At 36.6% G+C, this 27,461-nt stretch overlaps 1 protein-coding gene across 1 annotated transcript in view; it reads right to left on the reverse strand.

Annotated features, from left to right (window-relative positions):
- The window catches only part of AKAP9 (A-kinase anchoring protein 9), a 175,197-nt gene that overhangs the window by 111,319 nt on the left and 36,417 nt on the right, over positions 1-27,461 (reverse strand). The window contains exons 3-7 of the mRNA XM_036759124.1: positions 23,214-23,258; positions 20,140-20,190; positions 19,634-19,804; positions 12,412-12,567; positions 1,109-1,306 (exon numbers count right to left, since the gene is read on the reverse strand). Of these exons, the coding sequence (XP_036615019.1) occupies positions 1,109-1,306; positions 12,412-12,567; positions 19,634-19,804; positions 20,140-20,190; positions 23,214-23,258 (621 nt within the window). The remainder of the gene's footprint in view (positions 1-1,108; positions 1,307-12,411; positions 12,568-19,633; positions 19,805-20,139; positions 20,191-23,213; positions 23,259-27,461) is intronic.

Raw genomic sequence — 27,461 nt, forward strand, 5'->3', positions numbered from 1 at the left:
GGATTTGTTCCTTTCTCTCCACACACAATCACCTCAGTTGTGGCCTCCCTCACTTCTCACTAGGACTATTTCAATAGCTTCCTAACTGGTCTCCCTCCTTCCAGTCTCCTCCCTAATCATATTCCTAAAACACAGTTCTGACTATGCTCCTCTTCTGCTCTCTAATGCCTCTAGAGCTCAATCCCAACTCCTCTGTCACCCAAATGTACATTACTCTCCTTCTCGCTCTCTCCCTACCAGCTAGGTGAATTGCTTGCTGTTTCCCATACTTGACATTCTATCTTTTGTCTCTGTGTCTTTGCACAGACTTCCCTCCATGGCTAAAAGTCACTTGCTGTAGCTTCAAACTTCTTTCCAAGTTTAGTTCCAATGAGATGCCCTACACAAGCCCAATCTTGATGACCTCCACCTACCTCTGGAAACCGTATTTTATTTATTTTGGCCATATTTTATATTTATCAGTTTTCACATTTCTCCCCCAAGGGCTATTTCATTTTTGTTTTCATATTATTTGTGCCTACCACAGTGCCTGGTATAAAACAGACCCTTAATAAAAAAAAAATTTTTTAGCAAGTAAGTGATATTGGATTTTTTTTTAATAAAAGGGAATTAAAATTTTGCTTTGAGAATTTTTTTCAGAATTTCACAATATTCCTTGAAAATACAGAGATTTTCTTAGATAGCATACTGACAGGGTCAGAAATCAAAGTCTATATAGAAACATTATTAATTTATAGTTTCCCTCTAATGTAATCTGCTTATAACACTGAATTAGCACAGATTTATGCTAGACCTTTTCCAAAGGCCTTAATCATAAGACCTAGCAGAAGAACCTCATTACCACATAAAAGTTTGACTTGTGGCTTAGAACTCAAGACTTGCATTATTATAATGGGGCTGTAAAAAGTTACAAAATAAATTATTATTTTATCCATGAGAAGAACTTTTCTTCATTATAAAGCTTTTGTGAGTCATTTGCATAATAATGATGAAATGAATGTTTATTTCTAAAGCTTTTTAAATTAATTCAAAGGAAGATAAAAAATTAACATAAAGTTAATTGCAAAGCCACAAATCTTTTGGTAGACTATCATTAAAAAGAGCATACCATCTCATAAGTTCTAATTTTCTCTTGCAAGAAATTAATTTGCATTTTGAATTCTTCTTTCTTCTTTTGATAATCTTCTAATAAATGGTCTTGTTCTTCTAGCTGCTGCTGATGAGTGAGAATCTGTTGTTTGGCGTGAAGTAAATCTGCAGCTGTGCTACTATGACTGCTATTTCTCAGAGTTTCACTAGCCTGTAACTAAAATTAAAAAAGGCAAAAAATGAGACATTAAAAATGTTAGCAAGTACATTTGCACAAAAAAGGAAGTAAAGGAGAATTCTTTGTTCTTTTCTTTCAATACCATGTTCAGTACATCACCCTCCACTCCCACCCCACTTCCCAAATACAGTTCTGAAAAATTCCCCTCTTGACCAGGACAAGAAATTCACTTAATAGGGTATAAATTGTTTAACACAAAGAGAAGCATCCTTCCACAAAGGTTATAGTACCACCATGAGTTAGAAACTGGAAATCTGCTATGAAACTATTTAACTTGGAGCAACATTGGGTAAAAGACAGACCTGCTCTGATCCCACCAAAGAGGTCTGAACTAGGTCTAAAATCCCTCCAGCTCCCAGTTAACCACTAGCTAACTACTTAAGCTGTAAGGGCTCTTGTAATAATGAGAGCTAGAGAGTTTTATGATGGGATTTCAATTAAGTATATAATAAAGGAATATAAACATATATAGAAAAAATTTGTCAAGATTTGCATTTATTGGTCCAATTACACAGGCCTCATGAAGGAGGTAGTACCCCTAAAATGAAAAGTGAAAAACACACCTTTATGGAGATACACTGAAATGTAATGTCATGACAGTCCCCACTAGCTTGACCCAAGTCAGATTTTGGAGGAAAAGTACAGACTTTGGACAAATGTTAATAAGACCTAGGTTGTTTCTCACTTTATCAACTAGAAAGGTTTATACAACAGTCATTTTATATCACCTTCAATTTAGCACAACCTGCTGGAATAAAACAAGGCGACCATGCTGAGACCAGAAGAAAGCTCTACCCATATCTATCAGGAGGAAGCTCGCTACACAACAGGCATGATGCCAGGGGCCGGGGCACAAAAACAAAATAAAACAACTCGTCTGTTCTAGGAGTTTACATTCCATTGGAAGAGATGGCATTGCACATATATAAATGTATATAAGACACACAAAATAAATATATGGGGGGGCGGAGCCAAGATGGCAGCTGGAAAGCAGGGACTAGCGTGAGCTCCCCGCCGAGTCCCTCCAAAAACCTGTAAAAAATGGCTCTGAACCAATTCTAGAATTGCAAAACCCACAAAACAGGAGAGGGAAGCAGGGCTCCAGCCCAGGACAGCCTGTATGGTCTCTGGGTGAGGTCTATCCCGCACGGAGCTGGGAGTGGAGCAGAGCCGAGCGGAGCAGAGCCCAGTGTGAGCGGTGCGGACCAACCAGACCAGGAGCCGGGCGGAGCATGCCCTACCACCCTGAATCAGTGAGCTGCGGCAGTTACCAGACTTCTCAACCCACAAACACCAAAGACAGCAGAGAAGGTTAGTGGGAAAAGCTGCGGGAGTGGAAGGAGTTCGCGGTTTGGCCACCGCCCCGGGGTAGCGGAGGTGGGGCAGCTACAGCTGCCATTGCTTCCGGCCCCAGGCCCCCCTGGTGGGAGGAATTAAGTGGCGGATCAGAGCAGGAGTGCACAGCCTGCTGAAGATCTAAGCCCAGTCCAGGTTGGGGCTTCTTGGGGGAGGAGGAGTGCTGGTGTGGCAGAGCTGGCGCATCTCCCCCAAACGTGGAACATAGAACTCGTTAGTCTACAAGCAGTTATACCCCGCTGAAAAACTCAAGGGTCAAGTTAGTTGGTTGGGAATATGGCCAGGCAGCGAAAACATACCCAGATTCAGTCTCAGACTCTGGAATCTTTCTTTGGTGACAAAGAAGACCAAAACATACAGCCAGAAGAAGTCAACAAAGTCAAAGAGCCTACAACAAAAGCCTCGAAGAAAAACATGAACTGGTCTCAGGCCATGGAAGAACTCAAAAAGGATATGGAAAAGCAAGTTAGAGAAGTAGAGGAAAAATTGGGATGAGAAATGAGAAGGATGCGAGAAAACCATGAAAAACAAGTCAATGACTTGCTAAAGGAGACCCAAAAAAATACTGAAAAATATACTGAAGAAAACAACACCTTAAAAAATAAACTAACTCAAATGGCAAAAGAGCTCCAAAAAGCCAATGAGGAGAAGAAGGCCTTGAAAGGTAGAATTAGCCAAATGGAAAAGGAGGTCCAAAAGACCACTGAAGAAAATACTACCTTAAAAATTAGACTGGAGCAAGTGGAAGCTAGTGAGTGACTTTATGAGAAATCAAGATATTATAAAACAGAACCAAAGGAATGAAAAAATGGAAGACAATGTGAAATATCTCATTGGAAAAACCACCGACCTGGAAAATAGATCCAGGAGAGATAATTGAAAAATTATTGGATTACCTGAAAGCCATGATCAAAAAAAGAGCCTAGATATCATCTTTCAAGAAATTATCAAGGAGAACTGTCCTGATATTCTAGGGCCGCAGGGCAAAACAGAAATTGAAAGAATCCACCTCAAATAGATCCCAAAAAGAAACCTCCTAGGAATATTGTCACCAAATTCCAGAGCTCCCAAATCAAGGAGAAAATACTGCAAGCAGTCAGAAAGAAACAATTTGAGTATTGTGGAAACACAATCAGAATAACCCAAAATCTAGCAGCTTCTACATTAAGAGATCGAAGGGCTTGGAATACGATATTCCAGAGGTCAATGGAGCTAGGATTAAAACCAAGAATCACCTATCCAGTAAAACTGAGTATCAATGTCCAAGGCAAAATATGGATTTTTAATAAAATAGAGAACTTTCAAGCTTTCTCAGTGAAAAGATCAGAGCTGAATAGAAAATTTGACTTTCAAACACAAGAATCAAGAGAAGCATGAAAAGGTAATCAAGAAACAGAAATTGCAAGGGACTTACTAAAGTTGAACTGTTTTGTTTACATTCCTACATGGAAAGATGATGTGTATGATTCATGAGACCTCAGTATTAGGGTAGCTGAAGGGAATATGCATATATATATGTTTATGTATATATATGTATAAGTGAATGTGTATGTATGTATATATGTATGCGTGTATATATATATATATATATATATGTAGAGAGAGAGAGAGAGAGAGAGAGAGAGAGAGAGGGCACAGGGTGAATTGAAGATGACGGGAAGATATTTAAAAGAAATAAAATCAAATTAAGGGATGAGAGAGGAATATGTTGAAAGAGGGAGATAGGGAGAGATAGAATGGGGTAAATTATCTTGCATAAAAGCAGCAAGAAAAAGCAGTTCTGTAGGAAGAGAAGAGAAGGCAGGTGAGGGGGAATGAGTGAATCTTGCTCTCATCAAATTTGACCTGAGGAGGGAATACCATACATACTCATTTGGGTATTTTACCCCACAGGAAAAAAGGAGGAAGAAGATAAAAAAAAAGGGGGATGAGAGAAGGGAGGGCAGATGGGGGAGGAGGTAATCAAAAACAAACACTTTTGAAAGGGGACAGGGCCAAGGGAGAAAATTCAATAAAGGGGGATAGGTTAGGAAGGAACAAAATATAGTTAGTCTTTCACAGCATGAGTATTGTGGAAGGGTTATACATAATGATACGCATGTGGCCTATGTTGAATTGCTTGACTTCTTAGGGAGGGTGGGTGGGAAGGGAAGAGGGGAGAGAATTTGGAACTTAAAGTTTTAAAAACAGATGTCCAAAAACAAAAAAAAAAAGTTTTTGCATGCAACTAGAAAATAAGATACACAGGCAATGGAGCGCAGAAATTAACTTGCCCTACAAGAAAGGAAGGGAAAAGGGGATGGGAGGGGAGTGGGGTAACAGAAGGGAGGGCTGACTGGGGAACAGGGCAACCAGAATACACGCCATCTTGGAGTGGGGGAGGGTAGAAATGGGGAGAAAATTTGTAATTCAAACTCTTGTGAAAATCAATGCTGAAAACTAAATAAATTAAAAAAAAAAAAAATAAATATATATATGGTAGTTTTTTTGTTTAGGGCACAGGAGGGCACTAACACATACGGAAAGCAGCAGTCAGCTTATTTTATTATGAAAAAAGAACAAGGAAATTCTGAAAAGTCAAAATTATGGCAATGCCAGAAAAGTTAATTCCTCTTTTCCCATTAGTGATATAAGAAGAGAAGTGGAGGAAAATGCAACTAATGACATGAAATACAATGGTAGAAATACAACTTATATGATCACAGAAAAATATCATGGTCAAGAGTAATTGGACCAATATATTGTGTTTGGGAGACTATCAGTCTCTTTCTAGAAAAGTGCAAAGCATATACCTTGACATATTTTTTCTATATGTTTATATACCTTTATTATATAGTTACTGAAATCCCATCATAAAACTCTCTATAGCTTTTATTGCAAGAATTCTTATACATTAAATATTTAACTAGGGAGTTGTGGGGGCTAGAGGGAGTTTAATTTTTTTTTGTGTCATTAATCCCTTCTCAAAATAACTTTTTAATTTTTAATTTCTTTAATTCAACTTTATTTTCATAACTATCTCCTTCTCTCCCTCCCACTGACCCCCAACAAAATAAAAAAAATCCAAAACCTCTATTACAAATATTACAGTCAGAACAAATACTCACACTGGCCATGTCCAAAAAAAAATACACATAGAACACACATACAGACGTCTCAACATGCACTATGAGTTTATAACCCCTCTATCAGGAGGTGGGTACCATGTTTCATTGAGTTTTCTGGATGTGTGGTTCTTTATTGTACTGATCAGAATTCCTAAGTCTTTCAAAATGGTTTGTCTTTATAATATTGTTGATGTATAAATATTCATCTAGTTCTGATCACTTTACTCTGGATCAGTGCAGAGACATCTTTATAAGTTGCTATAAAACCATCCTTTTCATCATTTCTTATAGAGCAATAGCATTCGATCACATACATATATACCATAATTTCTTCTGCTATTCCCCAAGTGATAGGCACCTTCTCAGTTTCTAATTCTTTACTGTAACAATAACCACAAAATATTGTACATATGTGCCATTTCCTCTTTCTTTCCTCTCCATGGGATGACAGACCTAGTAGTGGTACCAATGGGTTAAAATAAACACAGCTTAGCTTTCTGTATCTAGCTCCAAACTGCTTTCTAGAATTGCTGAACCAGTTCATAGTAGTGCATAGTTAACAGCGCATTTTCCCACAGAATCTCTAGCTTTTGTCATTTTTTTTCTATCAACTTTCCCAATCTGATGGGTATATAAGGTGGTACCTTAGAGTTGTCTTAATCTGCATTTCTCTAATTATTAATGATTTAGAGCATTTTTTTTTTCATACAGTCATAGGTAGCTTGGGTTTCTTCCTTTACAAAGTGCCCATATGTTTCCTTTGACTATCACTTTGGGAAAGGCTCTTAGTCTGATAGGTAATTTCTTGTTTGCTCTTCTAACCTGTTTATGATGTTACCCTTTCTCTTTAAGTTATGTATTTATTTGGAGCTTGTCTTAGTATAGGGTGAGAGATATTAGTCTATAGACAGTTTCTGCTACACTGCTTTACAATTTTCTCAAGTTTTTGTTGGTGAGTTCTGGGATCTTTCGGTTTATCAAACACTAGGCTACTATGCTCATTTGCCTCTGAATATTGTGTACTAACCTGTTGGACTGATCAACCTCTCTATTTCTTACCCAGTACTAAATTGTTCTGATGACTACTGCTTTGTGGTAGTTTAGTGTGAGATCTAGTACTGCTAGGTTCTTTTTCTTCCCACTTTTTTTTTTCATTAATTCCTTTGATATTTTTGATTTTTAGATCCTCTTGATGTATTTTGTTATTTTTTTCTAGCTCTACAAAGCAATCCTCTGGTAGTTTGATTGGTATGGCACTGAAAAAGTAAATTAACTTAGGTAGTATTATTATTATTTTGGCTCAGCCTAACCTAGGTCCAATTAATATTTCTCTAATTACTTCGATGTATTTATTTGTCTAAAGATATTTTTTATTGTAATTGTGCTCATATAGTTCTGGCTTTTGTCTTGACAGGTATGTAATACAGTCTGCAGTTATTTCAAATGGAATTTTTCTATCTCTTCCTGCTGAATTTTTTTGGAACTATATACAGAAATACTGATGTTTTATGTGGGTTTATTTTATATCCTAAAACTCTGCTGAAGTTGTTAAGTGTTTCAATTATTTTTTAGTTGACTTTAGGGTTATCTAAGTAAACAGTCATATCATCTACAAAAATGCTAATGTTTCCTCTTTGTCTGTGCTTATCTCAGCTTCTTTTTCTTCTCTTATTGCAATAGTTACCATGTTTAGCACTATGTTAAACAGTAATAGTGATAATAAACCTACTTGCTTTACCCCGGATCTTAAAATAGAGGGAAGACTTCTAGCTTATTCCCACTACAGATATGCTGGCTCTTGGTTTTACTTACACTACTTATATAGATGAAAGACTCAATTCCTATGTTTTGAAGAGGCTGTGGTCTTTTTTTAAATACAAATGGGTATGGTAGCATGTCAAAAGATTTTCTCACATCTATTGATATAAAATGATTTTTTAATTAATATGATCAGTTATGTTTATAGCTTTCCTTATACTGAATCAGTCCCACATTCCCGCTATAAATCCAACTTTGTCAAGGGGTGTTGTCTTTGTGATAGGTTGTAGTTTCCCTGCTGATATTTTATTTAAAAAAATCTTTTTTGCATCAGTATTCATTAGGTATACTGGTCCAGCTTTCTTTCTCTGTTCTGCCTCTCTTTGGGTTATGTATCACGATCATATTTATATCATATAAGGAATTTGTTGGGACCTCTTCTTTTCCTATTTTTCCAGTTTTCGTGCACTTGGAATTAATTGTTCTTTAAGTGTTTGATAGAATCCACTTGTAAATCCAATTAACCCTGGGGTATTTTTCTTTGGAAGTCATTTATGGCTTCTTCAATTTCTTTTTCTAAGGTTGGGTTGTTTTCTATTCTATATACTGTTAATCTGAGCATTTTATATTTTTGAAAATATTTTTCAACTTCATTTATATTGCCAGTTTTATTGGCATATAATTGGGCAAAACAGTTCCTAATAATTTACGTTATTTCTTCTTCATTAGTAGTAAATTCATCTTTTAAAAACTTTTTTGATACTGCTAATTTGGTTTTCTTCTTTCTATTTTAAAAATCAAGTTAGCTAATGGTTTATCTTAATGACAGCTCCTAGTTTTACTCATTCGATGATTTTTTTTGTTTTTAATTTTGTTAATCTCTTCTTTGATTTTCAAAGTTAATATTGATTTGCACTTTCTTTTATTGATAAAGTGTTTAGAGATATTAATCTCTCTAAGAACTATTTTGGTTACATTCCAAAACCTTGGGTGTGTTGTCTCTTTATCGTTCTTATCTTTAATGAAACTGTTGATGTTTCTCTATGATTTGTTCTTTGATTCATCTGGTTTTTTTTAGTTCACATTTATTTTTTAAAATTTAATTTTTTTGTTACATTTTAAGTTCCAAACTGTCTTCCTCCCTCCCTCTCCACCCTGCACTTAAGAAGGCCACCATCTGACACAAATTTACAAATATATGTAAAACCATACTATGCATACTTCTATTTATCAGTTCATTCGCTGGAGGTGGACAGCATCTTCCTTCATAGGTCCTTTATGGTTGATTTGAGTATTTATAATACTCAATAACCTGGTTGTTCACAATTATCCTTTGAACAAAATTGCTGTCAGTCTATATAATATATTCTTGGTTCTGTTCATTTCACTTTTCATTATTTCATGCAAATTTTCCATGTTTTTCTAAAAATCAACCTGCTTATAATTTCTTACTGCACAGTAGTATTTTATCACAGTCATATACCAAAGCTTGTTTGGACATTCTTCAATTGATGGGCATCCTCTCAAATTCCGTTCTTTGCCATAATAAAAAGGGCTACTATAAATATTTTAGAACATATGGGTTCTTTTGCTTTTTCCCTAATCACCTTGAGAAACAGAGCTAATAGTGGTATTGCTAGGTCCAAGGGTATAATCATGTTTACGTTTTTGTGTTTTTCTTGAGTCTTGAGTTTCTTCTACTGAGCTCTGATCTTTCTGTCAGACATGCTTGCAAGATTTCCATTTAATTAAAAATACATTTTTCTCCTTGTAGAGTTATACGCAAGTTTTGATGGCTGAGTTATTCTTAGCTCTAAGCCCCTAGATTCTTTGCCTTCTGGAACATTATTCCAAGGTCCCTGTTCCTTTTAAGTGGTAGCTGGGAAATTTTGTGTTATCCTGACTATAGCTCCTCAGTACTTGAATTCTTCTTTGCTGTCTGCTTGCAATGTTTTTTCTTTGACCTGGAAGCTCTGGAGTTTGGCTATAATATTCTTGGGAGTTTTTGTTTTGGGGTTTCTTTCAAGAAGTGATCAGCTGATTCTATTTCTACTTTCCCTTATGATTTTAAGATATATGGAAAACTTTCCTTTATAATTTCTTGAAATATGTCTAAGTTCTGTTTTGGTCATTTACTTTCAGGTAGTCCAGTGGTTCTTATATATTCTTTTCTCTTCAATCTGTTTTCCACATAAGTTGTTTTTGCTATAAGATACCTCATATATTTAAAAAACTTTTTTTCTTTAATTTTTTTGTCTTACGGACAATAATTTATATTAGTTTCTATTTGGTCAATTCTAATTTTAATAATAATAGTTAACATTTATATAGTGCTTACTATGAGCCCTCAGGCACTGAGCTAAGTGCTTGACAATTATTATTTCATTTTATCCTCACAACAACCTTGGGAGGTAGGTGCTATTATTGCATAAATTTTATAAATGAGGTAACTGAGGCTAAAAAAGTTAAATGATTTGCCAGGGTCACTAGTAAGCTAGTAAGTGTCTGAGGCTGGATTTAAACTCAGATCTTCCTGACTTTAGGCTTGGTACTCTATCCACTGCTTTACCTAGCTTTTGTTTTTTCTTGGTAAGGTTTTGTACCTCTTGTTCCATGATATTAATTAACTTTCCAAATATTTTTCCCCATAGCTCTCATTTCTTTCCTCATTTTTCCCCCCTCTAGGTCTCTCATTTGGTTCCTAAAATTATTTTTAGTTCTTTTTAAAACTCTTGCTTCCTATCTTCCAGGAATTCTAGTTAAACTTCTGTCCAACCTTTGTTTATATTTGAGGTTTTGTTTGTAGATATTTTGGAGCCATTCTCTTCTTCTGAGTTTGTGTCCTGAGTGTGTCCGTCACCGTAATACTTCTTTATGGTGGTATTTTTTCATTTTTCCAGTCTATTTCCTGACTTTGGGCTTGATGTTAGGGCTGGGCTCTGTGCACTTCTGAGAGAAATGTCTGAACTGAGATTTTGTTTGTCTTGGACACTTCTGATGCTTTCCTGGGGGACTGAGTGTTGTTATGTTATTCCAAGATCTCAAGGACTGCTCAGGAAGGGCACCTGAATCCTCTTAATGCTCCTAAAGCAATGTGATCTGGGGCAATGTCTGATTATTGCCCTCCTGGTCTGAGCTCTGCAAGTTCCTGTTCCTGGTCTGGATATGTAAACCCTCCTGTAGGCTTGTCCTCTGTTGGAAGCTCCAGTAGACTGTGGCTAGACTCAGACACTATCAGCCATCTGGAAAACTGGTGGTTCTGCGTGACCAAACCGCAGGGTCCCCTTTTGTCTGGGATTCCTATCCTCATTATTTCAATGGAGGCTTCAGACTAGGCTGGTGATTAGAACTGAGACCCTGCTCTACTACTTGGGTCAGAGCCATAAAGTTGGTTTGCTTCTGAACTTGTTCCTCACTCAGTACACAGCTTAAGGCCCACAACTTTTCCTTATTCTGGGATGCTACACCTAGGCACAAGTCCCCTCCTGAGTCCACCTTGGGTATGGGACCTGGAATGGGATAGTGGGGGACAAATCTGTCAGCTGGCACCTGTTACTACACAAGGCTGGGGTCCCTTTGAGACCTGCTCTTGCTCTAGTACATAGCCTTAGTCCTCCTTCAGTTTCAGCATGCTGCTGTATCTCTTGCTAGGTCCTGTCCCCAATATCCAGAGAACTCTTTGTCTCCCTAAACTGACCTTAATTAGAAAAGGAAAAAAAAAAGACTTGCTATGATTTTTAAAATTTCCTGATCAGGAGCTGGTTTGGTGCATTTTCTAAATCTTTGAAGAGAGTTTGTATTGGAGGAACTGAGCTATACTTGTCCTGTTATTCTGCCATCTTGGCTTTCCCCTCTCTGAATAATGTTTTTTAAAACTATAAAATAAAAAAGAGAGAGAATTACAGAAGAAACCAATTACATTGAAATGCAGTTATCAAAACACTAAAAAAATTACTATCATGGACCCTCAGTTAAGAATATCTGCTCCAAATCCAGGTTCACACAGTCAACTTCTCATCACAGCACCTCTTCCACAACGTTTCTGGGTGGCCCTGGAAGAGGTACTTCTTTATATCCCAGTGACTTCAAAGTGAACCTGGAGGAAACCTTGGGTTTGTTTATGAAAACGTGTTTAATAAAGCCCACTGAAAAAAAGATATAGCATGATGAAAGACAAATTTCAAGCCTGAAATTTGCTTTTTACAGATTTTTTTTTTTTTGCAGTTAAATCATGCTAAAAAGAATTCATCAACTGTGACGGAAACCATCATCAAGAAAAGAAAGAGTCCTATCTGGTCACTGATGCTACCTCTTATTAGAACTGACCATTATAGCTTTATATGCACATGTTTTTATCCTTTCTGCTCCTACACACATACACACACACAAATTACAAACTACAAATGAATGGTAAAGGAGTTTTTTGAGGGGGAGAGTGAAAGATTACTCATTAGTCTTACTATTATTTGCTCAGAGAATTTTTTGTTACAGGGAATTATTATTATTATTACCTAGAAAATTATTTAGCTCTCCTACCAACTTGAGGAGAAAATTCAATCTCAGCCATGGAAGCCATTAGTAGACAATGGTAATGTAAATCATTGAACTTTCTATCATCTGTAATTCTTGAAATGGAAAACAAAAGGAGAAAGCAGAGAAACCAATGAAAAGAAAACCGCCAAGGGGAATACAAACTAATATTTGGTTAAGAAGATTAAATGGAACCCATTATTTCCCTTATAATAACAATCCATAATAAACATAATTAGATGAACATAGTATTTGTCCTCAAACACACAAAAGTTACAAGAAATAAATCATATTATTATCAAATTATAAAAATTTACCAGCAAGAAGACTTACATGTTGGAACTGTATTTGCAACTTTTGACTTTGTTCTGTCAGTTCTAAAAATTCTCTCATAGTCTCGTCTTTTTCTCTTCTTGCTTGCTGCAGGTTAGCAGTAAGTTGGGTTATGATGCCATCTCTCTGCTTAATTGCAGCTTCAAATTCTTGAAGCTATTTAAAAAAAAGTGAAAGTGTGCAATAAAAAACAAAACTTAAAAATACAATTATAGGTTAATTATTATTAAAATGATATACGACTAAATGTTGAAATAATACGCTAGATTCTAAAATATTATTTTAGCAGGCATTTCCTTTTTCTTTTTGAAGACTGGGTTTCCCTATCTCTCCTAGGCTAGATGAACAGAGGCTATTTATGAGCCTAGTCTTACTCTGGTTGGCAAAGGGGCTGGAGACCTATTCTATTTCCAACCTGGTCCTGCCTGCCCCTCCTCCGGCAATATGGTAGCCTCCTAGTTCCTGGGGTTTGTATCATCCAGACACCTGAACAGCTCATCCCACTGCAGTTTGGAACACCCAAAATATCTGCAAGCTTCAGTCTCCCTGGTAGCATGGATCAGAGGCATGTTCTATCACATCAGACATGTTTATAAGCATCTGAATCATTTTTAATTAAAGAAGAATTTATTAAATGCCTACTATATATGCAAGGCATTGTGTTGGAGATGCAAAGATGAACAACACGTGATGGTTTCTGACTTCAAGGAGTTTGCACTCAAATAAGAGAGATAAGACTTCAAAGAGGCAAAAGACAAAACCAGATACAAATTAAAATATGACCAATCGAGGAGAGGCACAACACGGTTCTGAAGAGGTAGAAGCTAATCACAGCTGAGGGGGATTAGAGAGCGCTTCAGGGAGGTGGCAGCAACTGAGAGGAGCCTGGAAGGACAGCAAGGGTCTCTAGAGATGGAAGTAAATACAAGGTAAAGGCAGATTAAGTCTCCTAATGGAGTATTAAGGATTTTTACTTCTAGCTGCCACTAGGTGGTGCAATGTGTACAATTCTGGGTCTGGAATCAGGAAGACCTGAATTCAAATTGGACCTCCGATATTTACTAGTTGTGTAACAAAAATTACTTCACCTCTGTTTGCCTTATCTTCCTTAACTGTGAAATGGGGACAATAGCAGTTTCTGTCTCAGAGGGTTGTTGTGATTCTCCAATGAGAATATCTGTAAAGTGGTTAGCACAGCGCGTGGCACATAGAAGCTATTACAGAAATGCGTAACCTCTTCTCTTCCCTAACAGACTTGGGTTGCATTTTTGGTTTGTAAAGAGCCTGAAACCCTACAAGGGTGGTCATTCTGGATAGCTTCCTCCCGATAAGTTCTTCCTAACTCTCCCACCCAAAAAAAGAGAACAGAAAAGTAAAGTCTAGCTGCTAATATAAGGCAGGAAACCTGATCTCACAGCTGTCACCACTGAGGCTCAGTGGAATGGATCTCAGGACTGCATGGCTCTAGAAGCTCAGGTCTGACTCCAAAAGAACTGCTGGCGGCGGGGGTGGGGTGGGGTGGGGTGGGGTGGGTGGGGGGGAGGGCAGGCCCAGGGACTTTGTCTACAAAGAAGCTATTTTCACAGGGCATCCAGGAGCCCGTAGTGAGAAGCACTGTGGGGCATCTGAGTAAATGAAATCACCAGAGGCAGACATAGAAGGCAGGCGATCTTGGGAGCAAGCTGCACACTGCCCAGACACACAGGGGAGGAACTGGGGGAACTGCACAGAGAGGGTGGGAAGACAAGGTCTCTGGGCACCTCTGACTGTGAATGGTCAGTGGGAAGCCAGACTTGAAGGGGCTCAGTGGAGGCCCAGGTACAGACAACTTTTTCAAAAAGTCTGGCAGGGAGAAGAGTGTAAGACATAGCTGGACTGGGTAGAAGAACCAAGGGAAGTTTTTATATACTTTTCTGTCTTCTTAAATGGAGGATGCTGAATTTAATTGACCTTTTTTCTTGATGACTCAGGGTTCCCACTGTGAATAAGTTACTGTGAAATGTCAACAATATAACTAGAAAGAAATGGTTTGGGAAAAAGGAATGAATAAGAACTGCCTAGAACTGACCTAAAATTTTCTCTCTTGGGGGAAAAACAGCTCACATTCACATAATGCTTTGGAAATATTTTACACAAATGATCTGTAAACTAAGTGTTATCACTCTCACTTTACAGATAAAGTAATAGGCTCAGAGGAGCTAAGAAGCATGCCCAGGGCCACAAAATAGGTTTGTTGCTCATCCACAATGCCATGCCACTGCTTGCTTTTTGGGCATCCCCCTGTTTATCATAATAATGGTGAAATGTGAAATTGTATAATGTAAGAATATAACTTTAGTTCAAAACTAAGTAATGAATCCACACGGAAACAAACCTTTTGCTAAATTTCTTTTTCAATCTCTAGAAAATCTTTACAGTTTCTACTACAATCTTTTGACTTGTTAGCAGCATTCGGAACTATCTATGATTTCAGTATCACTAAAGAATCTATTTGACAGCCTGAACCCACTTGTACTTGAAGTGCATTTTCATGGACACATGAAAGAGTACCCTTCATCATTTTAAGAAGTGGGTACTATTTCCCTAAGGCAAACTTTTCAGGTCCACAAAGGTCTTGCCTAGTACTACATCTTGAAATGGTCAGGGATATTACTCCCTCACACCATAATAACAAATTTAACATACATACTAAACATGGTGGGTTCTAGATGTCAAAGACATGCCTACAATTTATTTGAGATTCAGAAATAATGGAATCTATCTTTTGGGGAGATCTTTGCTCTTGTCTTGTTCTGCCCCTACTTATCTAAGCATTCCTTCTCAGTCTCCTTTGCTGGATCTTCATCCAGGGCATGCCCACTAACTGTGGGTAAGAGTCTCCCATAATTCTGTCCCTGGCCTTCACATTCTCCTCTATACCAAGGGTGGGGAAACTAGACCACAGGCTGCTTTCCTCTTTTTCTAGGCAGGTGAATTAAGAATGGCTTTTACATTTTTAAATACAATAAAATTTTACTTATAAAAATCATCTTAGCTCACAGACTCTACAAAACTAGGCTGCAGGCATGATTTGGTCCATGGGCCGTTGTTTGCCAACTCCTGCTCTAAATTACATCACTTAATGATCACATCAGCCCACATGGAGCTTCTTATCCTCTCTATGCTGATGATTCCCAAATCCACTCATCCAGCCCTAACCTTTCATCTTACCCTATGTGTCACATCTCCAACTGTCTACTGGACATCTTGAACTGGATGCTTATCGATATTATTTTGAACTCGGTATGTTTAAAACTGAACTCATCTTTTCCTCAAAGCCCTCTCCACTTCTTAACTTTGCCTATTACTAGGTCTCTCAGTCACATGTCCTACGTGTCACCCTCAACTCCTCCCTCTCACCCCTTCATCTGCAATATTTTGCCGAGGCCTAGTGTTTCTAACCACCACAATCCTTTTCATATAAGCCATCTTCTCCTCTGACACTCACTACTCTGGTCCACACTCTTATAGTCTCTCACCTGGACTACTACAATAGCCTACTGGCTCATCTCCCTGCTTCAAGTCTCTCTCTTCTCCAGTCCATCTTCCTAAAGTGTAGGTCACACTGTTACACTCCAGTCCCCACTTCTACTCCTCAATATACTCCAGTGGCTTCCTATTACCTCTAGGATCAAATATTAAATTATATGTGTGGTTATTAAAGCCATCTATAACCTGGCCCTTTCCAGTCTTCATACATTCCATATCTAGTGACACTAGTTTATTTATAGTTTGTCACACAAAACATCCCATCTTCCAACTCCGGGTATTTTTACTAGCTGTTTGCCTGGGATTCTCTCCCTTCTAATCTTCATCTTCTGGTCTTCCTGGCCTCTTTGAAGTTTTAGCCAAAGTCCCACCTTCTACAAGAAGCCTTTCCCAATCCCTCTCGAAGCTAATGCCTTCCCTCTACTGATTATCTCCAATTTACCCTCATTTATCTTGTTTGTATATAGCCATTTGCACTTTGTTCTCCTTCATTAGATTGTGAACTCCTTAAAAACAAGGACTTTTTTTTTTTTTTTTGCCTTTCTTTGTATCCCCAGTGCTTAGCACAGTGTCTGGAGCACAGGAGGTAAATGCTTATTAACTGACTGATTCCAGATAAGATTTATGCATGGGCCTGAACAAGTATTGCAAAGGATGACAAGGCATGAGTGGATTGTTATCTGTAGCAATGGTGGGAATACTCAAATCATGTGATCAGGAGAATACAGACTGATATATAATGTCTCCATTGACCCCCTTGACTAGAACATTATCAATGTTTCTAAATGCCAATAATATACAGGGGTACTTGTTGTATTTTATTTTTAAGTAATAATATCTGTATTGTTAAATGTCATTATTTTTCATCTTGACAATATAGTATTTAATCTTAACAACTTCAATAGGCCAAGAAGAAATATTAAAAGCTATCATTCTGAATTTATATTTTCCCTGAATAAACTTCACAATGTTAATTTGCTTTGCATTCTTTCTAACAAAAATAATTATTATTTTTCACAAAATTCCTTCTCTATGTATGCCACACACACCAAATGGAGCTTTCAAAGGAAAGCAGTTTCACCCACAATATTTATTAAAGGAAAAAAATCTTTTATTCTGGACACATACTTGTGTAGCCATAAAAGATGGCTGACAGGGGCAGCTAGGTGGTGCAGAGAATAGAATACCGGCCCTGAAGTCAGGAGGACCTGAGTTCAAAGCTGAACTCAGACACTTGACATATACTAGCTGTGTGACCTTGGGCAAGTCACTTAACCCCAATTGCCTTGCCTTCCCCCCTCCAAAAAAAAAAAAGGTGGCTGACAGCAATGTTAGCCATAAAGCTGAATGATTTTTAAAATGATTTTCCTACTAGTGAAGTTAACTGAAATACTAGGTCTTGGGCTAACTTTTAGTCCAGATAGAAAAACAAAACCATAGAGGAAATGAGAATCCCCTACCAAGAGATTTTATAGTAAAAGGGGAATTCTTCCTGAATATTTATAGAGAGAAAATATAGAATTTTGTTACTTTTCCCTAAATTTGAAGGAAATACACACATGATTTAATTGAGGCATCCTTCAAAAGAATTTCATTAGCAATTTCATAGGAAAATTCTTTTATATAAATTAAAAATCTTTAAAATATTCAATAATATAAAACATCCAACAGCAAAAGCCTGTATTCCTCTTTCCAAAAAATGGGTATTATTTTTGCTAGTGCAATAATATTGTGCAAGTAGGATGTAAACATATGGTCCCCAAATTCTTTGTTTTGGCATATTCCCATCCTTGTGGGAAAATAAAAATAAAAGCCTAGTAAAACCATTAAATGTACTCATGATATATTTTCAGTAAAAACTGTTCAACACTGGAATTGATTACCATGGGAGCTTTTTGGAATACTCTGCCATCTTGATGGTCTTAACAGAGAGGGTGGATGTTATTTTTTTTAAAAAAATTGTAGATAGATGTATTCAGTCAAATCAATTTCTTTTATCTTTGTTCTAAGTTGATAGTTTAGATGTTTTGACTCATTAGTTTCACTGAAAAGTATTTTGATTTCCTAGTTTCATAGAACATGAAGATCTGTTAACTCTCCACTAGGAAAAAGAACACTCCACCTCCCCTCATTTTCATTCTAGAGAGATCAAGTAAGCAGAACATTAGTAGCACATCCTTACTCTTGTCTCTATGAATACCCATTAAGGAATATGCAATAGTGCTTTCTTCCGTCACAAACTGTAATCAACAGAAATGGCACTCTCACTACGAAGCTATTTCTTTCTCTTTTTCATTGTTTCCTAAGGAGAACAGGCCTGTCACCAGTGGTCACCCAATAAATTACATAGGCACCATAAGAACTCAAACACCAACTATGCAACTACAGTGTTTTAAGGTCACAATTTTCTATATGGATTCCTATAAAACAAAGGTGTTTTACATTGTTATTACAGTGTGATATATGAAGTACAGCATAAGATATGAAGACAGAGAACCTGGGATCCAGGCTCACTTTTACCATTTACTAGTTGTGTGACTTTGGCGTTGTGCTCTGAGCTCCAATTTATTCATTAGTTAAACTTGGATAACATCATCTGCTCAATCTACCTCATAGGGTTACTGAAAGAATAACATATGCAAATAGTTTTTTAAAAGAACTTTAAGAACTTGTAAATCATGAAGCACATTCAAATTTATGGCTGTTATTATTATAACTGGGGATTCTAGGTAGCCCAGTGGATAGAGCGTCAGGCCTGGGGTTAGAAAGATGCCTCTTCCTGAGTTCAAACCCAACCTCAGACACTTACTAGCTGTGTGACCCTGGGCAAGTCACTTAACCCTGTTTGCCTCAGTTTCATCATCTGTAAAATGATCTGGAGAAGGAAATGGTGAACCACTCCAGTATCTTTGCCAAGAAAACCCCAAATGGGGTCATGAAGAGTGAGACACAACTGAAAACAACTGAACAGCAAAAAATTATAAGTATTCTTCAATTCAGTTACCAAGAAATTAATCTACTGAAGTATTTGAATAGCAATCTAAAAACATAGTAATAAGAAATAATAAGAATTCAACTAAATACTATTTAAATTATCTAAGGTTCTTTAGAAATTACTGCAAATAAACGAAAAAGGGAATTTTTGTGAAACTTAAATGCAGAAATATGAAATACAAAGCAATTAAGAAAAAATAAAACAAAAACCAATAAATTTTAAACGGAATGAGAAACAAGACAGCTATTATAATAACATGAATGTCAACAGTACCAAAATCTCAAGTTCAAAAGAGAGGTCTCTTTTAAATCAAGAAGCAAATCATACATTTTCATATTTTCCAAGTCCCACTGTATATCTAAACAGCCCATGGTCTGCAGCAAATCTGGTCAGTCACAAGCAAGAACTCATTCTCTGGGCAGGTTGATGAATATGGTTTTCCCATTACTTACTTAAAAAAAAAGACAAGTGACTCTAAGATTTATTTTCTGAATATTATCCAGACAACATACAAGGAATGAAAATTTTGACTATGGAATATGAAAGAAATGTGTCACAAGTCCAATTTACATTAGGACAACTATAACTCCAATATTCATGTTGAAAACTATCTCTAAACAATGGTGATGCACTACTAATTGATACTAAGGTTTCTGTTTTGATAAGTGATAAACAGAAAGCAACATAAGGTAAGTATACCTGTTGTAATCCTTCTGTGCCATATGCTGCCCTCATTTCCTCTAGTTCTCTGTTTAGCTCTTCAATCTCTTGCTGTTTCCCAGCCAATTCATTCTCCATCATCTCTAGTCGTGTTGAAGGGTACTGTGCTCCTTGTTCAGAATAAGACTCACCAACTCCAAATTCTTCTTCCTAAATCAATCCAAGTTCCTTAAAAATCAGTACTTAAAGCATTCCTCGAGAGGAGCTTATTCAAATGCTGACATCTATATCATCTAAGAGCTTACTGACTTGTTGTGTGGTTAATGTAATTTGAACCTTAAAAGCTCTGACATAAAGAATAGTTGTGAATTCTGTTAATGTTAAGCTTTTTACCAAAAACTGAATTTCTCATATGAGGTTAAAGTCACACATACATCACAAAGATAGCACCACATGCAGGAGCAAAGACTGATTAGTAAAGTAGTAGACAAGTGCTCTTAGTAAACACTGTTGTTATTATTATTACGGAACTTGTAATACTGTACCATTAATAAATTTGTAGGAATATCTGTTCTCAGCAAACTGCAACCATTTACCTGTATAAGAACAATTTCTTAATATGTTATGAATTTAAATATAACAATCTATAGCTAACGGAAATATATTTTTTCTATAGACAACTTGTTTATGTGACAAAAATGCTTCATTAGTAATTTACTCAGTTAATTTTCAGACTAAATTTTTACAGATGCATAATAAAGATATGATAATTAACTACAATTCAAAATAAGTGCTTTTCATGTCAGAAGGATGAAATATATTAATTATGACAAAAAATAGTTAAGCTGTCTTAACAAAATCGTGTAAGGCCAGTTTAGTTCTTATGAAACATCTCATTAAAATTTTTCTTTTAAATTGCTCTATTTAAGGTATGTTGATGCCAGATCCCTTTCTAATCAAATAGTTTACTAGTGTTAGGTTATTACAACATTAATACAAATGCTCAGGAGGCTGGTTGTAAGGTGAAAATTATGCTAAGATGGAAGCTTACATAAAATTACTGAAGACAAAGCTTGGAACATCCTGCCAATCCTGCCCCTCCCCCCTACCTCCCCTACCAACTTCCACCTCTGCCTAGTCTATTAAGAATATCCATCTTCACATGACTGATTTTTTCTTTATTCCTGCCATCTTGCAAGCCAACTCAGGCTAATCTCTAGTATTCTTTAACAGGAACCACTACAGCTCTTCCCAAAAGTAGAAAAAAAGTAGAAAAAGTAGAAACAAGGGCAAATAGAAGGATGAGGTGGTACTCTTCAACATAACTAGGAAAGTTAGGAAAGCGGAGTTTGGGGGAAAATGTGAGATACGCTGGAAGAAAGGGAAGAAAAATCTGGGGTGGGGACTAATGGATATAATAGTTATTTCTTGCTTTTAAAAGAGTATCACATGATCAATGTATGGATCTGTCTTGAGTGACTATACTTTTCTTGTTATAAGGGAGGAAGGCAGCTTTTTTTGGTGGGGGAGTTTTGGAGAGGTGACAGTAATATTTAAAAAAAGAAAAGAAAGAAAAAAGGTGAATGAATCATTAAAAAAATAAACAGAAGAGGACCAAAGGGCAACACAGATAAGGGGGGCAGTGTTGAACTCTCATCTTAGGTTTGAAGTATAGAAAAACAAAAAAACCCAAGCACTACATAGTCATAGTTTTATATGAAGTCCTCTTTTTTTCAGTTCTTTTCACAGAGAAATCTTTGTGCTTGTTGATGTTTGTCACGATCACAATAACAAAAAGGGTTGTTTTTTTTTTAAAAGATCACATGTGTTTCTGCTGCTCTAAGTTGGTCAGTGAGCAATCTAATGTCCTGATTTGGTATATGTCGCCTTAATGTAGTTTGGTTAGATCCCAAGGAAATTCCAAATGAGGTTCATTTATGCAGGAGAAAAATGATAAACTTCAAAATACCAAGAGCAATTAAGATTCATTATTCAAGAATGGAATTTCACACTATGATTCTTCTCTGCTTAAGAATTCCAAGGGGCCTCCCTACTGCCTAATTATAGATGGGTCCTCACTACTAAGGGGAATTCTTATGTCTCTTATTTTATTAATTCCTTATTATACTTCCCAAACCTTGTCCCTCTTCCTTTATCAACTCTTCCCTTTCTCTAGCTCAGTCTTTCTTTTCTCTTATCACTCTCAGATGGTGCTGACCTTTTGAGATGAAGGCCATCTGATCATGTAAAATTCCTTAAACTTCTGTTTTCGTTCACTTCAAGCAACACCAAATGGTTTAAAATACTGCTATCATTTTCTGGAGGATGTTTTCTGTACACAATAAGAATGTAGAAAATTTCTCAAAGAATGATCCAAGATAAAGGTTTCCTCGCAAGTTGTTAGTAAGAGGACCAAGATAATTTTCATATCAAATTTGTTAAGTCATTCCATCACTGTACTTTTTGTTTTTGCAATTAAAAATTCATATTTGTCTTGAGGGCTTTTGCTCAACTCTTCTCTCTGTTAGGATGATGATGAATTTTTAGCAGCACTTCATCAGTCCTACATTTTTCAGTATGTTTTCTAGGATCTCCTAACACTTAATAACAGTAGGTAAATTAATGACAAATTTGCAAATAAATATCCAGATTTTCTGGTATTAATTTCCCTTTCTAGAAGTACTTTTTAAGCTAAAAAATTAGCACTCTTTAATCATGTTCTCATCATTTTATGTCTCAGCTCAAGTACTAAATGAATCCTTCTGTACAAATTAAATTCTTAAAAACTCAATTTTTCATTCTTCTTATAGACTATAACTAGTTTAAAGTGGTCTAGTCTTTTTCTTCCCAAAGTAAGAGCATGATACTTTTCAAATGAAATACCAAAGGAAATTAATGCTCTTAAGTGTTTAGGTCAGATCTAGATTGAAGGGCTGAACCAGTCAGATAAAAAATACTACTTTCTATATCTCTAGGCCAAAGAAAATAATAAAATAAAAGAGATGTAAATTAAATATCAAAATGATATATATGTTTATATGTGTTACTGATATATAAACAAGACATTTCTTATAATTCTGCAATTTCTAGATTAGCTTTGCTATCTAAAAAAGAGTAATGATATCTCAACACTTCTTTCAATATAAAAAATTAACAATTAACAAGAATTCAAGCAGAACATTAAATATTATGAGAGAATTACAGAGCATATTCTACTTCATGTAAATGTAATCTTTCATAGTCATTTACCCTAGGAATACAATATAATTGGAGACACATGGCGGGGGAGTTTTGGAGAGGTGACAGTAATATTAAAAAAAAGAAAAAAAGTATGTGTATGTATATGTATGTGTATATACACACACACACGTAAATGGAAAACTCAGAAACTATAGCAGAAGATCTAAGTAAATAAGATCGAAACTAGTCAAATAGATTTAGGACTTTAACAATCTCAGAAGAGACTATAAGATAAAGTAATTTTAAGTGTTTTTTTTTAATTTATCATTTTATGATACATTTTAAAGGGAATGGGGAGAAGGGTTTGGGCCACTAGAAATATCTAAAACTCTTAGTGCAACTTTTTGATATCTGAAACACCAAGACCATTTAATCTTACCTCTGAACTATAATCATCCGCAGTGGTTGAAATTTCACTTTCTGGCTAAAATTAAAACAAACAAAAAAATGTTATAATGCTTTTTACTATAATTAACATATATTACATTGAAAATATCTAAAAATAAGTAACATGTTTTAAATTCTCATTACTTGATCTGAAAATTATGAATATCTTTCAACAAGGTCAGATGGCTGAGATTTATCATGAGGTATTCTTATGAAGGGCAGCTAGGGCCTGGCCAGAGCACTAGGCCTGGAGTCAGGAATACTCATCTTCCTGAGTTCAAATGTGACCTCAGACACATACTAGCTGTATGATCTTGGGCAAGCCACTTAACCTGTTTGCCTCCATTTCCTCATCTGTAAAATGAGCTAGAGAAGGAAATGGCAAACCACTCCAGTATCTCTGCCAAGAAAACCCCAAACGAGATCATGAAGAGCCAGACACAACTGAAATGACTCAACAACATAATACCATAATGCCATGGATTACTTCCATTTACAATGCCTAGGACAATGTTCTACACCATCCAATTCAACAAAAGATTAATGTACATTGTATATATTAAAAAATAAAATACATTTCTATTGAACTTTACCTAAAAGAAACTTGGAAATCTGCTTTCATAGAAATTTCACTATTTTGATAGGAAGAACTACAGAATTTCAAAGTTGAAGGGAATTTTTAAATGAGCTAATTTTTCAAAAAGATGTTTACTCATTCAACAAACATTTATGAAACGCTCCTCATCTTAGTCTACTAAAACATTTATGCTGTGCTCTCAGAAAAACCTGGACTTACATGAGCTGATGCAAAGTGAAATGTACTGTGTAAAAAGTAACAGCAATATTATATGATGATCAGCTGTGAATGATTTAGCTATTCTCAGCAATACAATGATCTAAGACAACTAGGAAGGACTTATGATGAAAAATGCTATCCATCCCCAAAGAAAGAACTGATGGTTCTAACACTTCCAGCCCTTGTCTGCACTCACGTGTTGTCTCTTTGTTCATCTTTCCATTTCCAGGGCTGGGGGTGCCCCAGCTATGGTACCCTACCGTAAGAATCCCTGAGCCTGCTCTGGCCCAGTGCTCCTGCCTGCCCCCTGGCCCCCATCCCTATATTCTTCCATGTCACACAGTTAGTACTGCCCTGCTTGGCTCCCTGCTCCTGTCTCCTGCAGCTTCCCCCATGTCCGTGGCCAGCAGAGTCTCCTTTATAGACACCAGCCCTACCCTGGTCTGGAGTGAGCTTCTCAGTCCCCATCTTCCTTGTCCCTTCCTGGGGGCAATCTCAGAGGCTGCTCTTCTTTACTCAGATGCCCAGAAACTTCATGTTCTCCTAACCAAGGAGCTACCACTTGTAGCATTATTACTAGGACATTAACTGCTCCCATAACAGTATTTCATCTATTTTCCCCCTAAAACAAATTAACTTGCAGAGCCCTAGAAGCCTCCAGGTAACAGATCAGGGTGAGTGAAAGAGACAGTTGTGGTGGTGACGCTCCTCTTATAAATGTGCTCGCCATTCTTCTAGTCTTCCCAGTTTGTCACTTTGGCATTATATTTGACTCCTCACTCTATCTCATCCCACATTTCCAGTCTGTGGCCAAATATTTCTGTTTCTATTTACACTCTTAGCATACAACCCTTTCCATCCACATTCACAAAAGGAACTATGGAGTTTGAATGGAGATTGAAGCATACTATTTGCTCTCTCTCTTTTTTCTTTGTTTCTTCTTTCTTGTGGTTTCTCCCATTGGTTCTAATTCTCCTTTGCAACATGACTAATGTGAAAATAGGTTCAATATGAGTGTATATGTAGAGCCTATATCAAATCACACGCTGTCTTGGGGTGAGGGGAGGGGAGAGATGGGGAGAAAATTTGGAACTTAAAATTTTATGGAAGTGAATGTTGAAAACTAAAAATAAGTAAATAAAAAGAACATATTTGCCAGTAGTCATGCAAATGTGATCCAAAAGGGCATAATAATAAAACTAATAGTGTTAATAAGTATTTATACAAAGATTTACAATTATTTTCTAGTTTTATCCTCAAAACACTCTGGGATGTAGCTTTTTACAGATGGAAAAGCTGAGGTAAATAAGATTAAATGAGTCACCTGAAGCAGAATTTGAACTCAGATCTTCCAGGCTTCATCCATATCCAATACCACTCACTGTGCCACGTGCTTTTAAGGTGAGTGTTTAAAATGGAAAAGGAAAGGGAGCGGGAAAAAACTGTCTAAATATATCCAACCAAGCTTGACACCATAGAGAGTAGATACAAGGTAGGAAGAAGCCAGCAGTAGTGGCACCTACACATTCACAACAGCCAAAGCATAAGAAAGAAACCAGAAATAAAACCGATGCCTCAGAGAGCTACGGCAGGTGTACAGTGGCATACAAAGTGTGGGTAACAAACGAAGCTGACCAGCGACCCCAACATAAGAAGGTAAATTTGACTTCATATTTACCAGTGAGGGGAGATACGACTTATGCCTGGTATACCTTCTGGAAGCATACATCTTATTCAAAAGGAAAAGAATGGGGAGAGAGCTGAGTTTAAGAAAATATACTTATGTTTTCTTCACCTACACTAGGTGGAGCAGTGGATAAGACTGTTGAATCTACCGGTATCAGGAAGACCTAAACTGAAATCCAGTCCCAGACATTTCCTTGTGTGACCCCTTGGCAAGTCACTTAATCTCTGGTTGGCTTCATTTTCCTCATCTGTAAAATGGGGAGTTCCAAGCTGTTCAAGAGAAAATTCACAGTCCCTTTATCAAAAGCCCATATCCTGAAGAAAAAAACAAACCTGGATTTTTTGGGGGAAGGGTGGGGGGGGGCAGGGTTCAGTTGCAAAACGTTGCTTGACTCTCACTTTTTCCTATCAAAATGTATGAAGTGGGATTATTAAAGAACGACTAGTTTTTGAATAAGCATGAATTTAAATATCCAAACGAGGCTTCAGGAAGTCACCTTGGGAGGATACAATTACTACAACTATAATGCCACTGTTCAAAAATATTTTTCTAATTCCTTATTTGGAAATGACATGAAAGCTTGTGGCACACCGTCACTGGTGGCAGGTATTCATTCAGTCCTTTGACAAAGGAGAGTCTACTGGAAAAATCACTGGTATCAGAATAGGAATACCTAGGGTTCAAGCCTCAGGCTCTGTGCCTCAGAACTGCTGTTTCCTCATCTGTAAAATAAAAGTAATAACACTTGTACTGCCAACCACAAGATTGTGAGAATGGCACTTTGTAAACTACAAAGCACCATGCAAAGTGTGAGATATTGTTCTTTTTAGCTTGGATTTTTAGAAAGTGTCAAGAGGCATCCAGAGCCATGTTTGTTGAATAAGGTGAGTGATAAAAATGGACAATTCTAAAATATTAAGACTGATTTTTAAAATGTCACAAATTCTCTTAATACAATTAATTCAAAGTATCACAAAATCATAGATTTTTAGAAACAAAGCAATTTTGGAAATAATCTAATCTAACTCCTTCATTTGACAGATGAGAAAAAATTGAGGCCAGGTAGCAGAACTCAGGTTTCCTCATTCCCAACCTAGTACTCCGTTATAGTCTACTATGTTAAATCCCCTCTCTATCCATCAAAAATGTGCCAATATTCATCTTCACATCTATCACCTAATACTTATTCCTACCATCCTATATGCAAGGTCTTCCCAAAAGATATGTTTTTCATTTTTCCTTTTAAACAAGGAAAACAAAATTTAACTCAGTTTATAATCTCCCAAAGTGACTACTCTAAAAAGGAATTCTCATTTGGATATAGAAGCTGTGGTGGTACAATTAAAAAAAAAACCCAACCCTCCCACCCCCAGTATCATTACTTTATAGCCATGCCTTATATGTATTTCTCAGAAAACTCCTAAACAACCTTGGCTTTGGAGTGTGCTCACATTCATGTGGGGAAATGGAATGGTCATACGACATCTGACCACAGTCTTATCTGGGGATCCATTTGCTACCCAATAAAATAGCTGTCAAGTACACATTTAAATATTTTTCTGCTGCATATTCCTTTCACTCCTCCATATCTCTTATTCATATTGTAGTAAAATGTACAAAACCCCCCACAGGTTTCCCATTTCTTGGTTTTCCCTGACCGTATCTGTGTAATTTGCTAAATAAAGTTTAAAGATTTTTAGCAGTTTTTTTTGAGATAATTTTGGAGTAACTGGCTGGGTTGGGGAAAATGGTTGGAC

The sequence above is a fragment of the Trichosurus vulpecula genome, chromosome 5, assembly GCF_011100635.1.
Source record: "Trichosurus vulpecula isolate mTriVul1 chromosome 5, mTriVul1.pri, whole genome shotgun sequence".
Lineage (NCBI taxonomy): Eukaryota > Metazoa > Chordata > Mammalia > Diprotodontia > Phalangeridae > Trichosurus > Trichosurus vulpecula.